Raw genomic sequence first — 18272 nt, forward strand, 5'->3', positions numbered from 1 at the left:
ACAGATTTGTCCTACTTCTGTTCTATAAATTCACTGTAAATATTCTAATAATATTAAAAATAAAGTTTACAAGGGAAAAAGTTCTTTCAACTATTTTTTTTTTTATTGGTCCCAATCTAAATGTTTTCTAGGTATGAGAACAGGAGATAAAATAAGTACCATTAAACATACTGAAAGGAGATTTATTGGAGACAGATGAAAGAACGAGAAACTATGAAACTGGAACATCTGATTTGAAGGTATTAAATATACAGCAGCTTGGAAAGAATATGTGCAAGGGGCAGATCAGCGCTGCCTCAAAGTCTACAGGGTTTTTTCCTATGTAACACATATGATTAGAGACCAAATCATCATTTCCAGCATTGTGTCTATAGTTGTTCAGAATGAAGGTACTGTTATAAACTTTACTATACCATCTTACCATCTCTTTACCATATACTTTACCATCTCTACAACGAAAAAAAACAACAAAAGTGCAATGTACTTACATTCAATAGGGGAATTTGATATTTTAATTAACTTACATCCATGAAGATAAATGAACAATGCACAACTTAATGCTAGATAGGTTTTTAAAAAGGCATAAATTATTCTGCCATGTAAAACAAAAAACCAGAAAGCCAATTTCTGAAGTTTCTAAATTCTCAAAAATTTAATGGACCTTAATATGGCAAGGCTTCTGAATAATGTATTCAATTATGATTAATAGATGTACTAATAGTGAGGATTAAAAAATAACCAGATTGAATTAGCATCTCCTCTTCTAATATATGTAACTTAGTATGCAGTAGGCTCCAAAAGTTTCATTTTCAAGTTATTCATAAATATATCAATTTCTAGATTTTGCCTACCATGTAATCATCAATGTAAAGCAAGTCAATACTTTATTTGTAGACTTAAAAGTAAACAAAAGCTTAGGGAAATCAATGTGCCCTCTTTCACCTCGTCAATGAACACCAGTCAGTGTATGTCCAAGTAGGATGCATCATATAAAAAAGCACAAGGCTAGACTATGTTATGAGACTATAGCACTCTCACTCTAAGGTTTGCAGTTCTATGCAGCACTAATATCTAGAGACAACTAGAAAATCATCCAACTATAAATGCATCTTTCTTGCTTAGACCAAGCTACATATCAACTTACCAAATCCCTGTGCAACACCCAGTTAGCATGCAGGTAGTGAATCCCATCTAGGATCTGATATAATAGTGACTTCACCATTCCCCGAGGTAACTGAACTGGCTTCTTGTTTGCTTTAGAAGCTCTGTGAAACTTGATTATATGCTGAAAGAAAGAGAAATATCACCAGAAGCTTAAAAGAGAAAAGAGGGAAAGATAATTTGAAGTATAATAATTTCCTGACAGAAAAAGAAACACTCAGGGATTCCCAAAGATGTTGAAAATATAATTTCACATTCTGCTGGATAACACAAATTTAAAATTTCCTAATAACTGGAACTAAAATTTCATTTCCTAAGCATATGATCATGTCTCAGAGAATAAATGACTGCAACAGAGAAGTAGAGAATAATGTGATTTTATTTTGAAAGCATAATTAAAAATTTCTTTCAGAATTTATTTGACTCCTGTTTACCTGGTGAAAATTTTCAAGAATATTATCTTTTTTATCTGTAATGATTAAATGAAAAGAAAAAGAATAGAACAAATTTCAAGATATACTTCGGTTGGCTGATCCAGCATAGATATAGTAACTATTTATTTATAATACAAGGGTTACAAACAAAAGCAAAAAGGAAAATTATTTCAATAAAATACATAGAAACTTAAAGAATAACATGTAAATGACCAGTTCACACTGAAAATATTAGAAATATGAATCAGATGAGAAAAAAACAGCCTTGTACTATCCACTAAGAGCTTTCTAGGGATAGTATCAGTGGACATCTGATAAACAAAATACCACTTTATAAACAGAAAAATCACTTTATAAATAAATATACCTCAACAGAAATCAGATCCAATGTTTCAAACTCTCTTGACAGGTTTCTTCATTTTAATTAAAGCACTTTTAAACTGTAAGAACACCTAAAGTCAGCTGAAGTCAACTCTGCTGTATGTAACACAGAGGTATATATGTGGCATCTTATGTGAACATGAAAAGACTCTTGAGTAGTATTTCTGAGTGAAAACATATTCTTGAAATTAATAAACATAATTAAAATAAAAGAGTGACATATTTTATATTAGAGGTCAACATTTCCACTTCCTACTTTCTTTTGAAATAGAAAGTAGAACATGGATAAGGAATAACTAATAATGAGTGAAGAACTTTTACTTTCCAAAGAAAAAATATACAGCAAAGACTACCTGGTGGAAAGGTAAAGTGTATTATTCAGCATGCATGCAGTATGATTAATCTATACTTTAGTACAGCATTACACTATTTTAATTTTCTTCTCAGTTATTTTTCCAAAGTGTTTAAAAGCAGTCAAACAAAACAGAACTACAACTCAATAATCTAGAATGTTCTGTCACCTATCCTAAGAAATGGTATGACAATAAAGTCTGTTTACCTTAATAAGAACCAGTGATTCTCAGAGCTTAATAAAAACAGCTTTTTAAAATTAATTTCTTAAAATTAAAATCTGCCAGAATAAAATAATATGTAGGGGAGGTACAATAAATAATGCCATATGCATTTCTTCAGTTAACATTTTCATTAGGATTTAACAAAATACTGTTTTATACTAATATTTTATAACTACAAAAACTACACTGGGTAAGAAATCTCTTACCCTCATTTTTATTCCAGGGCTATTTAACAAATATGTGGTGTGCTCACCATGAAATTTCACCAGCACTTTAGTGATTTTTTTTAAAATGACTCCTTTTACTAGAACTGTTTTGTTACCCTCTGCCGCCTTACCCCAGTTAATTCATTTCAATATTCCAATTAAAATAAAAAAGTAAAATGGATAAAGGAGGTTTTTCAGTAAACCGAATTATTTGATTTTTATTAAAATGAACATTAAAAATACTTACTTGACTCAAACGAGTATTAATAAGATGACAATTAAGCCAATGAGGACTATGTGTTTGTATCTGGCAACAATGCATGTAGCATAATTTGTATAAGCTTAATTATTATACCTACATGGAAAATTAGATATTACATGTGAGCCTGCTAGGAATTATACTGAATATAGTACCATCTCCTATGTTCAACTATTACAAATCATGTTTTAATACAAATCATGTTTATCAACCAGCCTAGAAAATTTCTCATAAGTTTGGGTTGTATCAATATTGGTCACCCTAATTTAACAATTTTTATTAACGGAATCCCAATTCAATTTGATTAGATTTATTTTAAAAGAACAGAAGCTAACAACAATAACAAAAATATTTACAACCAGCATTGACCTTGGACAGAGGTTTCATAAAACAGAAATTTTGATGTCTATTTTCAGTTCTAAAACATTATTTCCAAATAACTTATAAAAACAATTTGAATCAAATTGCATTTACTCGTGGAAAACAGGCATCTATAGAGTGAATATTATTTCTTGTAAACCTGAAAGTATATGAAACCCATATAAGTTTCAATTTCTGAAATCTGAAGTTAAAATTCCGTAAATGAGGCTAATTTTGGACATTAGTGAGTTTAAAACTATTTGACTGTTTTTAGAAGATGAACTTACTTCTGAGCAGTTTTACTGGACTTTATACTAGTTTTATTTCAAATTTTATATTTCTATTTACAAACTATAGCTGAATGAAAAATGTAAATTATTTTGAAGATATCTGAAATTGAGCCAGAATATTATAATCCCTTGCATATCAGTATCAACGGTCCTGATTTATAACGGTTCAACTTGTGATTTTTTTACTTTATTATGGAGTAAAAGCAATAAGATTTCAGCAGAAACCATACTTTGAATTTTGAAATTTGATCTTTGCCCAGGCTGGTGACTCACAGTACAATACTTGGTCGTGATGCTGGGCAGCAGCAGCTACTGCACCCAGTCAGTAAGGATAAACAACCAACACATTTTCAACTATTCCATACTCATACAACCAATCTGTTTTTCATTTTCAGTACAGTATTCAATAACTTACATGAGATATTCTAACACTTTATTATATAACAGGCATTGTATTAGATGTTTTTGTCCAACTGGAGGTTGATTTAAATGTTCTCAGCACATTTAAGGTAGGCTAGGCTACCCCTATGATGTTCAATAGGTTAGGTGTATTACATGTATTTCTGACTTAATTATATTTTCAATTTGTGATGAGTTTATTACAATGCAACTCCATATAAGCCAAGGAAGATCTGTACATATGTTTTCTCTTTTATTTATCTCAATAAATACACAACCAACAAATATAAATATAGACTAGTAAATAAAACATAGTGAAATATTTCAAGATCTTATTAAATTACTTATTAAATACCATAAAAAATATAGTTCACAGAAGTGAAGTACTTGCTAATTAATTAATTCAATGTAATACTGGTTTTTACTTGTTTCATTTTCTAAACTATAGTCTGTATTAACATATTCTTTATACAAGACTAATCAGGATATAAGTTTTGTGAGTATATTTCAAAATTATTTTGGCTATCCTGCTATAGATTTTCATTATATATATCATAAACTCCCAAGATGGTATTTCAGACTTTCAAAGAATATAACTGTTACATTTAATAAAGGAGTAAATTTTATAGTTACCCAAAACTTATGTAAATACAAATTTTAAAAACAATCCACTGAGCAAATGCAAAGCACTGTTAACTGTCTATAATTCAGCTATCTAGCCAAAATAAATTCTCAGTTTATAATAATTTTTATCAGTGTAACATCATTTTTGTCATTATATTAGGTAATCTAATAAAACTAATCTACTAGGCTATAATTACTTGACTTTGAGAATCAAGGATTTAATAGGGGACTCTCTTCCAAAAATAATTCTTCCTATACAAGAATATGCTCAATTCAAGAAAGTACAATATTGAATTTCTGATGGAAATAAGAAATACATTAGAATATGGAGTATTAAGTGTGAATAATATCCAATAAATGATTAATAGTATGCTACATTTGTATAGTACACTTACAATAAAGTTTTTCAAATACAAGTTGCTTTTCAGAAAAATCTCATCAAAAAAGCAGGAAAAGTATCACATTTTACAGATGGGGATAGGAGAACTACAACTTCAGAGCTATTAAGAAACTTGCTTAATATCATATGACAAGTAACAGAACCATTAGATCTCAGTCTAGTCTTCTAAATATATTTGTCTTCCTACACAAGGATATTATTTTCTCATTTTATATTCCTTTATAGAAGTAAAAAGAAACATGCTACTTTGAAATTCTCTAACAAAACAGCTATAACAGTTACTTTTTAAAATTTTATCAACAATCTATAGCAAGGAAACAATACTGAATTGTTTATACTCTTCAGATTCTACTATTTTCTGTAGTATGTTACAAAGTTCAAACTGATACGATCAAAATGTAATAATACAAAGCAAAATGCCCTAGCCTTGGTAATTCATTAACCACATTCTATGAGGTACTTTTATTTTAAAAATGTAAATCTCACAGTAAGATAAACTCCTGAAATTGTTTTTAGTCACTCTTAATCCCCGACTGAAACCAATGGCTCAATGTCTACCAGTAATTCACCTTACCCAGAGGTCATGTTCAGCGTAGTCAAACAGAAGCCATACTTTCCTATCAGCATGAGACAGAAATACCTTTTGAAGAGAGATGACATTTGGATGCTTAAGCTCTCGAAGTAACTGCAAAACAAGGAAGATCCATTAAAAAATCTTTGCCATGAAAATAATGTTAAATAAACCACACCATTTATAATTCACAGGCAATACAAACCTAATGGTAATATCCTAAAAATCTAATATGCACCCAAACTGTTTTGAAAGTGTCCATATAGGTGCTTCAGTAACAAATGTAGGCAAACTCTGAAAGATGTAAGTGAGTAAATCTATTTTGTTATTGTTTAGTTGGTTTTTTGTGATAAAATATACATCAAAAGCACCATTTTAACTATATTAAGTGTACAATTCAATAGCTTTTAAAAAACTAACTGTAACATCAGAAAATATAACCTTTGTCAATACCAAATATCAGATGAGAATTTAGATCTGTAATTCTGTGAGATATTTCTTCCAGGCACTTAAATTTTACATTCGATTAAAATTTTGCAAACTTTTAATAAAAAAACAAAAAGTTACAGACAGAAGCACCTAAGTAGAACACATTTTAGGGTTTAAGTTTTCTCATTTCCTAAAAGGACAATCTTCTATTTAAAATCTTTTATCTCCTTATTTTATTCCATTTACAAACCAAAGTGGCCCTAATAATCTATCAGTTAAAAAGTATTCCAACCCCACCGAATAAAAAAAAGAAAGAAAGAAACATTAGTAACAGTGAAAAAGGGGATCCCTGGGTGGCGCAGCGGTTTAGGGCCTGCCTTTGGCCCAGGGCGTGATCCTGGAGACCCGGGATCGAATCCCACATCGGGCTCCCGGTGCATGGAGGCTGCTTCTCCCTCTGCCTATGTCTCTGCCTCTCTCTCTCTCTCTCTGTGTGACTATCATAAATAAATAAAAATTTTAAAAAAAAAGTGACAGTGAAAAAAAAATTTCTCATGAGTCCTCTGAGATGTCTTTATCAGTTAAAACTGACTTACATATAGTGCCTTCCAAATGTGTTCCAAATACATGACAGCCATGTGAGAAAGTCAAGATCTTAGAACTTACGACTTCAGTACCTTTTATAAGAACACTGCTATCAAAACAAGAATATAAATGCAATGTTAACAATATAGCAGGGGATCCCTGGATGGCTCAGCAGTTTGGTGCCTGCCTTTGGCCCAGGGCGTGATCCCGGACTCCCGCGATCAAGTCCCACATTCGGCTCCCTGCATGGAGCCTGCTTCTCCCTCTGCCTGTGTCTCTGCTTCTCTCTCTGTGTCTCTCATGAATAAATAAATAAAATCTTAAAAAAAAAAAAAAAAACAATATAGCAAGGACACTGAAATGAATTCAGCCAAGGAAAGACTATGAATGGACTACCTATTAAGTCATTTATATTATTAACAATTATTCTCTGGAAAGTAATAATTATTCAGGAGCAAGATTAAATTCAAGTTATATATTTCTGCTTTTAGAATTTCAAACTTATGAGATTTTAGAGATTATACACAAAGCCTCAGAAACCTAAAGGCCAGTATCTAAGATTAACCATTTCCTCATAAAGAAACAAGGCAAAGAATCTGATAGAGAAAGTCTAGACTCCAGGATCACCTAGGATCATCCAGCTGGCTCCAGAGCTAAACCTAGTGCTAAGTTCATCTTACTTCTGGGTCAGTGTTTTTCTCCATTATCTAATGATTGGAACACATTTCCAGGCACTATTTCAAATCCTTTCTGGAAACTGGCAGGGTAGAAATTATAACAAACTCCAAAGCTCTGGCAAAAGTTCTTTCCAATTATTAGAAACCTACATATAAAGCTATTCTTAGATGCCTCTTCAATTTCACCTCCAAGATGAGGCTTAGCTCTTGTGTTGAATAAACAAAACAAAACAGAACAAAAAGCCCAGCAGCAACTATTTTATTAAGTTCTTCCTAAGGGCCAAGTATGGGACTAAGCATATGGCGTGCATTATCTCACTTAATCATGAACTGCCCTACGAAATATTTACATTACTTCTATTTTATAAATGAGGAAATAGTGGTTTGAGGAGATTAAATAATTTGCTTATGATCATAGTCCTAGACAGTGGTTCAAATCAGAATTTTAATGCTTTTAAAATTAACTGACTTTTAAAATACAAAGTCAGTGCTCTAAGGTCTAGTAACAACACTTTCCAAGACATAATACTCTGGGGAACGATTTCTCGTTTCTTTCCAGAGGCACAGATATTTTAAGTATGTACTAGGTTGCAAAATGGACAATAGCAGGCACCATGTCTTGCTCACAATGGCACTGCTACCTTCTAGCACCCTGCCTGGGCACCTGGTAGGCACACATTAAGTATTTGGTGAATAATGAATTTGTGAATAAACAAAATATACAAATTAAAAGGCATCATACAACACACCCTTTGGCTTCTGATCTGTAGACTAAGATCACTGCTTTCCTCATAAGAACAATCCACTTCTTTTAAAAAAAAATCTATTTCTTAAAAAAACTAACCCACTTCTATTTTTAAAACATCCATCTGATGAGTCAGACAACAAATCTCTGAGGATAATGATTTAGTAATATACTAACAGTAAGAGATAATCATTATCATAGTAAGTAAGTGATAGTGTTATAGACTGATTTATGTTCTCTCCAAATCCCTACGTTGAAGCCCTAACTCCCAGTACCTCCAAATGTGACTGTTTTTGAAGATAAGGCCTTTATAGAGGCAATTAAGTTAAAACAAGGTCATTAGGGTGGCCCTAATCTAATTTGAATGGTGACCTTATAATGAGGAGGAGGTTGGGACACACAGAGAGATACCAGGGCAGCTTGTACAGATAGATGACCACTAAAGAGGCCACAAGAGGGTGGTTGTCTGCAAACCCAGGAAAAGCCACAGAGGAAATCAACTCTGCAGCTTCTCTGATCTTGGACTTATAGATTTCATCCCTGAGAAAGGAAGTTTCTGTTGTTTAAGCCACTCAGTCCATAGTATTTTGTTACAGTAGCCTTGGTAAACCAATACAGTAAGTAACTACTATTATTGAGTAAGTAAAACACACTATGTTGGGTATTTTTTTAAGGGAGATTTATCAGGAGATGGGTCACCGTGGGGTGAAAGATGGAACTGAGTCTCGGTGGGGAATCAGGTCCAAGTAAATATTTCTATTGAAGTACTTCCAAAAAAACCAGGGAGCTGGGTTACATTTAGCAGGGCTAACATTAACCAAATGCCTCCTCCTGCATGCCAGTCACTGTGGTAGAAGAACTAGGTCCTGGGATATAAAATGTGTTAAGTAAGACTTGCTGAAGTCCTCTAGTAAGAGACAAATTCAAGTAAGCACACAATCCTAATGTTGTGGCTGCAGTAGTGGTAACTGATTTTTATTGAGAGTAGCTAATATTTACCTAGGACCTTTCTAAGGTTTTTGGGGGATGTGAGTTTTTGGTTTTTTTTTTTTTTTTTTTTGCCTTTTTGAAGATTTTATGTTAAGAAAGAATTTAAAGAAAAGGTTTGAATTAAATTTTTTTAAAGATTTTATTTATTAAAAATAATAAAAAAAAGATTTTATTTATTTATTCATGAGAGACACAGAGAGAGAGGCAGAGACACAAGGCAGAGGGAAAAGCAGGCTCCCTGCAGGGAGCCCTATGTGGGACTGGATCCCAGAACCCCGGAATCACCACTCAAGGCAGACAGAGCCTAAGGCAGACACTCACTCAACCGCTGAGCCTTCCAGGGATCCCAGGTTTAAATTAATTTAAGCAATGGTTTCTAACACAGAAACCACCTAAATTCTTCTAATTCTACTGAGAATAAAATCTTATAATTTCCTGTATTAAGATCACTGCTAAAAATACAAATGTCTTAATACATCATTCATCATAAACTTAACTCATTCTAATTGTACCATATAATATTACAACATTTAATCTGAACTCTTAAAGTACAAATAAATAAAAAATAACATAATAACATTTAAAACTGTATCTGAAGGCAGACAGCACTGCCTTCAGCCCAGGGCCTGATCCTGGAGACCCGAGATGGAGTCCCACACTGGGCTTCCTGCATGGAGCCTGTTTCTCCCTCTGCCTGTGTCTGCCTCTCTCTCTCTCTCTCTCTCTCGAATAAATAAATAAAATCTTTAAAAAATAAATAAAATAAAACTGTATCTGGGGGGGCCCCCTGGAGGGCTCAGCTGCTTGGACATCTGCCTTCATTCAGGTCATGAGCCCGTGGTTCTGTGATTGAGCCCTGCAATGGGCTCCCTGCTCAATGGGGAGTTTGCTTCACCCTCTCCCTCTGCCTCTCCTCCCACTTGTGCTCTCTCTTACTCTGTCTCTCTCAAAAAAATAAAATCTTTTAAAAAATAAATAAAACTGTATCTAGTCAATAAATATCACTTAGAGCAAGTGAGAAAATAAGAAAGAAAACCTCTGATATCCTCTAAATGACACTGATTTCTAGTATTAAACTTTTACAACATGACAAAAATAATATTCTGAATTTATGCCATGGTATGATGATAGCTAAGTTGAAATTACCACAAAAGTATACAGAATATTATTCTTAAATTATTTCAATTATTTTGTTAAAGCTGTGGAAACTTTCTTCAATCAAATTTTTACAAGTCGATAAAAACAAAACTGAAAACAAACCCTGAGGTGCCTAAATTAGAGTAGACGTGAACTTTAAAAGTAAAGCCTGGAGCTTTACCTCTCTGCTCCCTTACCCTTACCCCAACTACAAGGCTGCCTCTTACAGTACTGACAGTCCACCCAAGCAGTTTGAAAAGCACTATGCTAAAGGGATTGTAGCTCACAAAAGATTGTGGAAATACCAAACGAACCACTTACAATACAATGAGGATGAAGATATGCAATGCTCTTTAACTTTAGTAGAAATGCTCAAGAGTTCTTTCTTCCCTCTATTTTACAAGGATTTACTGAGCAAAGACTTTGTCATGCCTGGTAAAGAAATGAGTTATAGTCTAGTGAAAAGAGAAAACAAACTAACAAAAAGAAACACCTTATAATTTTCTATAAGTGCTATGAAAGAAAATAAACTGGGGCAGACTGTAAGAGAAAAAAGGAAATGAGTGGTGGGGAAATATCTTTTCTTCCTTCTCAGAGGTAGATTTAATAAATGGAAGGGAGAGAAGACTGATAAGATGTGCCAAAATAGATGGGACTCCTTTTTTCTTTTTAATTTTTTATTATACAAAATTTTCAAAAGTAAATAAAATAGAATAGTAAAACAGACCCTTCCCCATGTATCAACATCTACTCTCAGTCTATCTCATTTATTCAACATTCATACCCACTCCTCCCATCCCACCCCTGGATTATTTTTAAATAAATCCTAGACTGATATGATTTCCTATTATATATTTCAGTATATATCTCTAAAATATAGGATCTCTTTTCTCTGACCACATGGAAATAGCAATCAATGACAATAAATTATCTCAAGACTCATGTTTAAAAAACTGTTTTTATTAAGTATTTTATTATAATTCCAGTATAGTTAACATACAGTGTTATATTAGTTTCAGGTGTACAATATAGTGATTCAACAATTCTATACATTACTCGGTGTTCATCATGGTAAGTGTACTCTAATCCCCATAACCTATTTTCCCCATTTCCCATCTACCTCCCCTCTGGTAACCATCAGTTTGTTCCCTATAGTTAAGAGTCTATTTCTTGGTTTGGCTCTCTCTTTTTCCCCTTTGCTTATTTGTTTTGTTTCTTAAATTGCACATGAATGAAATCATATGGTACTTGTCCTTCTCTGACTGACTTACTCACTTAGCATTATACTCTCTCGCTCCATCCATGTTGGTGCAAACAGCAAGATTCCATTCTTTTTTTATGACTGAATATTCCTCTCTCACACCAATACACATTCCACGTCTTCTCTATCCATTAATCTATTGATGGACACTTGGGCTGCTTCCATAATTTGGATATTGTAAATGACATTGCAATAAACAGAGGAATGCAAGCATCCCTTTGAATAAATGTTTTTGCATTTTGGGGCAATAGTGTGATTACTAGATGGTAGGGTAGTTCTATTTTTAACTTTTTGAGGAACCACCATACTGTTTTCTACAATGGCTGCACCAGTTTGTATTCCCACCAACAGTTTTTTCTCCACGTTCTCACCAACAGCTGTTGTTTCTTGTGTTATTGATTTTAGCCATCTTGACAGGTATAAGGTGGTATTTCACTGTAGTTTTGATTTGCATTTCCCTGATCATGAGTGATGTTGGGCAATCTTTTTTTTGTGTCTGTTGGCCATCTGGATGTCTTCTTTGGAGAAATGATTGTTTCAGGTCTTCTGCCCAATTTTTAATTGGGTTATTTGTTTTTGGGTGTTGTATCAGTTCTTTATATATTTTTGATATATTAATCTTTTATCAGATATATGATTTGCAAATATCTTTTCCCATTAAGTAGGTTGCCTTTTAGTATTGTTGAATGCTTCCTTCACTGTGCAGAAACTTTTTATTTTGATGTAATCCCAATAGATTACTTTGGCTTTTATATCTCTTGCCTCGAGAGACAGAGAAAAATGATGCTATAGCCAATGTTAGAGAAATTAGTGCCTGTGCTCTCTTTAAGGAATTTTACGGTTTCAGATCTCACATCTAGGTCTTCAATCCATTTTGAGTTTATTTTGTGTATAGTGAAAGAACGTGGTCCAGTTTCCCCAACATCATTTGCTGAAGAGACTTTTTCCCATTACATATCCATTCCTTCTCTTTCAAAGATTAACTAACCATATAATATTGTGGTCTCATTTCTAGGTTTTTCTATCCTACTTCATGTTTAAAAATGAATATATTTAATTAATGTATTTATTTGAGAAAGAGAGTGAGAGACAATGCACAAACTAGAAGGGCAGAGGAAGAAGGACAAGCAGACTCCACAGTGAGCATGAAGCCTGGCACAGGGCTTGATCTCACAACCCTGAAATCATGACTTGAGCTGAAATCAAGAGTTGGACATTTAACCAAGCCATCAAGAGTTGGACATTTAACCAAGCCACCCAGGCGGCCCTAAAAATTAAACAATATATTTCTAAACAATCTAGGAATAAAAGAAAAAAATCACAAAACTGAAAATATTCTGTACTAAATGATAATGAAAATACAATGTAATAAAACTTCAGAATGAAAGTAGAATACAGCTTAGAGGGAAATTTATAGTTTAATTATTTATTGAAAAGAATAATTTAGGGCAGCCCGGATGACTCAGCGGTTTAGCGCCACCTTCAGCCCAGGGCCTGATCCTGGAGACCCCAGGATAGAGTCCCACCTCAGGCTCCCTGTATGGAGCCTGCTTCTCCCTCTGCCTGTGTCTCTGCCCCTCCCCCCCACCCCCATCTCTCATGAATAAATAAAATCTTTAAAAAAAAAAAAAAAGAAACGAATAATTTAAAATCAATGACCTAAAGTTCTACCTTAAGAAGATAAAAAAGAACCGTAAGCCAAAAATAGAAGGAAAAAAATAATAATAAAGATTTAAGAGCAGAGATCAATGATAGAGACAGAAAACACAAATTACTAATCTGCAATAAATAGGACATCATTATAGAAGTTACAGATGTGAAAATATTAATGAAATATTATGAACAATTTTGTGCTATTAAATTCAACAACTTAAATGAAATAGACAAATTCCATAAAAAATACAATATATCAAACACAGGATGAAATATAAAATCTGAAGAGCTCTTTATCTATTAAGTAAATAATATTGGTTGGTGAATTCTATCAAACATTTAAGGAAGAAAAACTACTACTCTTACAGAAATTGTCAAAAAAAAAAAAAAAAAGAAATTGTCAGAATGTAGGGGATGAAGAAAGACTGCCTAGTGTGTTTCATGAGGGCAGCATAATCTTGATACCAAAGACAAAGATATTACAGGAAAGATAATTATAGACCAACATCCTTCAAACTCATACTTAAAACCCCTTAATAACACACTAGTAAATCAAATCTAACAATATATAACCAAGTAGGGATTATTTTGAGAATGCAAAATTGGATAAACATTAAAAATCAATGTAACCTATCAATGTAACAGAATAAAAGAGAACTATAGGATCATTTCAGTAAATATAGAAAAAAGCATCCAATAAAATCTGATACCACTTATGAAAAAAATAGAAGGAATCTCCTCAGTCTGACTGATGCCATCTATAAAAAACGTAGAACTGGCATTTTACCTAATAGTTAAACACTGAAAACACTTTCCCCATGACTGGGAACAAGTCAAAGACCTTCATCGTCATTATCTTCAACATTTTTCTTTTTAAGATTTTATTTACTTGAGAGAGAGAGAGAGAGAGAGAAAGAAAGAGAACACATGCATATAACCAAGGGGAGAGGCAGGCAGAGGGAGAAGGAGAAGCAGGATCCCCAGTGAGCAAGGACTTGATCCTAGAACTCTGGGATCATGACCTGAGCTGAAGGCAGATGCTTAACCGACTGAGCCACCCAGGCACTCCTACCCTTCAATATTATATGAAAGGCCCAGCCAGTGCAATAAGAAATAAAAATTAAAAAGTGGAAAACCGTAAACTATTCCAAATCACATGACATAATTTTTTATGTAGAAAATCTGCATACATCACCAAAATCTACCAGTGAATTTAGACATACAACATATATGAAATGTGTAATATTTTAAAAATTGTTTCCTTTTTTAAGGTTCTATTTCTAAATATAGAAGCAAATAGGAAATAAAATTTTTAAAATAATCCCATTTACAATAGCGCCAGAAAACATGAAGTCCCTGGACACGAATTTAACAGAAGGTATGCAAAATCTCTACAACTAAAAACTACAAAACATTGTTGAGAAAAATTAAAGAAAATCTTTAAAAATAGAAAGTATATCTTTTTAGATTCATGGATTGGATGCTTCAAAATATTAAGATATCAATTTTCCCTGAACTGATCCAAACCATAATCCCAGTAGGCATATTTTAGAAGTAAAAATTGACTAGCTGATTCAAAAATTTATATGATAATGCAAAGGACCTAAAATAGCCCAAACAATCCTGAAATAGAAGTATAAGGCTGGTGGCCTTCAAATCTTGCTGTAAAGCTGGAGTGACCTCAGACTGGCGTAAAGATGGACAAAGAGATGGAACAGAATAGAGACCAAAAATAGTCCATACTTACATAGTCATTTAAGTTTTTACAAAGGTGCCAAACAAATTCAATGAGGAAGAATCTTTTTTAAAAAATGATCCCACAATTGTACACTTACATAGGGTGAAGTGCGGGAGAAGCTCTAACCTAACATTACACCCATACAAACAAAACTGAATTAAGTATAACATAAACTAAAAAGTAAAACCAAAATTACCCAGCTTTTAGAAGAAAACATGGGAAAATTTCTTCACAATCAAGAAGTAAAGATTTCTTCAGCCAGACACAGAAATTAATAGTCATAAAAAGGAAAAATTAGTAAATTTCATTAAAAATAAAAATTTCTGCTCCTTTTAGGTTAGAAGAGCCATAATCAAACACATTAAAAATAAGTTTTCATATTTCTTTCTGTGCTTAATTGCATTTACAGTTATCAACATATACATGAAGAATGTCTGTTCCTAAAATGAAGAGTTATTAGTTTTTAAAATATTTTGTTGAAATTTAATAAACAGAGATAAGCACACACACCGTAAGTGCACAGCTCAGTGAGTTCTCACACAATAAACCTATATAACCAGACCCAGAACAAAATCAAGAAACAGAACCTTACTAGAATCCTGCAAGTTCCCTTGTTTCCCCTTTCTGTCACTCCCTGACCCCTCCAAAGGTGATCTCTGACAGGACATCTAATATCACTAACCACGGTGTGATGGATTTTAATTCTTTAAAACTAACTAGAATATGTAGAACTGTAGATGTTGAAGAACTGAAAAGGTACAGATATCCTTCCTCTAGATTCAAGAGCAATAAAAATCTATCAATTACATGAAATACAAGTTCCAACATGGCATACCTTTGGTTAAGAAAGAACGCTCTCTCCACCTCACCTCTACTCTGCCCTCATGTAAGTAATTCTTACGTATCTTCCAAAACCTGCAACCTTCTTTGATTCTCTTGCTTAGATGTAGATCACGTTCTTATTCTCACACACTTTTATCATTGTGATCGGTACATTATTATTAAAAAATTGATGAGTGTTTTTTCCTCATTGGTGTGCAAATATTTAAGGCCAGGGATCCTCACTTGTTCTGTTTTTCTTACTTTTACCTACTCTATTTCTCATCAATATGACACACAAATGGCTACTAAGTGAAAACCCAACAGCACAGATTCTGTTAAACAGGTAAAATTATTCAAATTAATATATTAATTAATTAAATCAAAAAAGCCTATGATCTGTGGATAGATACAAGGGCTAAAAGCCACAAAAGCAAAGATTATAATATATATTCTAGAATATTTTGATTATAGCCAGAAAAGATAAATTTGGATCCATAGTGTTACAACAGTAAAAACTGAAGTAATATCTCATGGAAGCAACACTCTGTTTAAATGTGTGAATAATTACTTAGTAATGCATTAACATGAATATTTTCCTTTGGAATCAAAATGAAATTCTACAGCTACCACATGGAAAGCTGTTTCCAAAAGAAAACAGCATGTATTTTTACATATTCAAATGAACAAATACAATGAAAATCAAATAACACAATCTCATTTTAAGTAATGACATAATCTCATCTTATTAAAATAGAAATATTAATTTTAATGAACTACATATAGATTCATACAAATTTACTTTTATTGCACCTAATGAAATAATAACTGGACCCTTCATATTCAGTGACATTTATTGGCAAAATATACATTTATATAAACAACTAAGATTGACTTACTCCCAAATAAATGATTTATAGATCTTTTGATAGAACTACATACCACCTTTACTTCTCTTAGGAAACAAATACATTTTTCCATAGTCAATATGAAAAATAATTTACCAATTTTCAATTAATGTGTATATGTGACAAATACAATTCAGAGACTTACACAGCTGACACTCGTAAGTCAATTGATAATAACGATTATAAAAAGAACTTCACTTACTGCTATTTCTCTACATGCCGACATAGAGATCCCAGTTCCTTCTATTTGTTTTAAAGCATAGTCTTTATCATCTTTCCTGTAAAAACAAAGTTATTTTAATATACAGACAAAACTAAATTTATGTGCATTTTTAATACATAAGTAACATTTAATACATTTCGGATGTTTTTCATACGTAATCATATGGGGAAAGTATTTATTTAAGGAAAAACGTTTTTAGATAATCTAGTTCAATTCCACTATTTGATGAAGAAAGTTAGATTCAAAGTAATAAAAAGAATTGTTCAAGGCTCCATGGTTTGGGAAGACAAAGATTCAGAAATAGGTTCTTTCTGCTCTAACATGTACACATTTCCTTTCTACATATGCTCATGTATTATACACTATGCACTGAACACAAATACACACACACACACACACACACAGAGCTTACTTTCTAAAACCCATTCAGATATTGGTGGGTCAAAAAAAAAACACTAGGGTCAAAAAAAAAAAAAAAGAAAGAAAGAAATGCATTACTATAGTATAAAATGTTTATAATTTCAAACATGTTATAGTCCTTATATCCCCCAAATACCTTTGAAGAGAGTTGCTCAACATGTGTTTATTGAGCACTTACTATGTATTCAGAACTGTGCTCGGTACTGGGATAGAGCACTGTTCCTTCTACAGAGCTTTCTGTGTCTGCTGGCCTGGACAGATAAATAACTAACACACAGTTTGGTAAGTGCTATGATAGGGCAAGTGCAAACCACAGAGGATACTCAATGGTTACTCTAATGGAGGATCTAAGCAAAAACTTCTCAAAACAAACACCGTAACACCATTCAAATGAAGCCTAAACAGCAATTCTCAAACTTTTTTGATTCAGGATCCCTTTACTCTTTTAGATATTACTGAACACCCTCAAGAGTTTTTATTTGTTGTATCTATCACTATTTACCCTATTATATTTTTTAAATGAGAACTTTTAAAAACATAGAATGCAAAAGCATGTATCTATTAGCCACCAGAGCAATGACCTCATCACGTTATGATATCTTTGGGAAAAAACCCACTGTACATTCATGAGACAACGAGAAAAGGAAATACCATTGACCCTTGAACAACATGGGTTTGAATTGCATGGCCCACTTAATACGTAGATTTTTTTTCAATAAATACAATTCAGTATTATAAATGTATTTTATGATTTTAATATTTTTCAAGCTTACTTTATTATAAGAATACAGTATATAACTCATGTAACATACAAAATATGTATTAATCTACTGTTTATGTTATCTGTAAGGCTATTAGTAGTTAAGTTCTGGGGAAGTAAAAGTTATATGTGAATTTTAGACTGTAGTCATAGTAGTGGGCTGTCGATACTCCCCCAACCCCCACACTATTCAAGGGTCAACTGTAATATCATAGCACTACTATGAAAAGTATCAACTTTATGGACCTTCTGAAAGATTGTGGGGTA

The 18272-nt window shown here is 32.7% G+C and overlaps 1 protein-coding gene across 6 annotated transcripts in view; it reads right to left on the bottom strand.

The window, feature by feature from the left end:
• Positions 1-18272, bottom strand: part of CDK8 (cyclin dependent kinase 8) — a 135849-nt gene that overhangs the window by 58088 nt on the left and 59489 nt on the right. For all 6 annotated transcript variants that reach the window (XR_005378440.1, XM_038573422.1, XM_038573424.1 and 3 more), the window contains exons 2-4: positions 16805-16880; positions 5664-5774; positions 1145-1285 (exon numbers count right to left, since the gene is read on the bottom strand). Coding sequence is in view for 5 of the 6 variants with exons in the window: in XM_038573422.1 (XP_038429350.1) it covers positions 1145-1285; positions 5664-5774; positions 16805-16880 (328 nt within the window). In the remaining variant the exon portion in view is untranslated. The remainder of the gene's footprint in view (positions 1-1144; positions 1286-5663; positions 5775-16804; positions 16881-18272) is intronic.

This window comes from Canis lupus, chromosome 25, assembly GCF_011100685.1.
Source record: "Canis lupus familiaris isolate Mischka breed German Shepherd chromosome 25, alternate assembly UU_Cfam_GSD_1.0, whole genome shotgun sequence".
Classification (NCBI taxonomy): domain Eukaryota; kingdom Metazoa; phylum Chordata; class Mammalia; order Carnivora; family Canidae; genus Canis; species Canis lupus.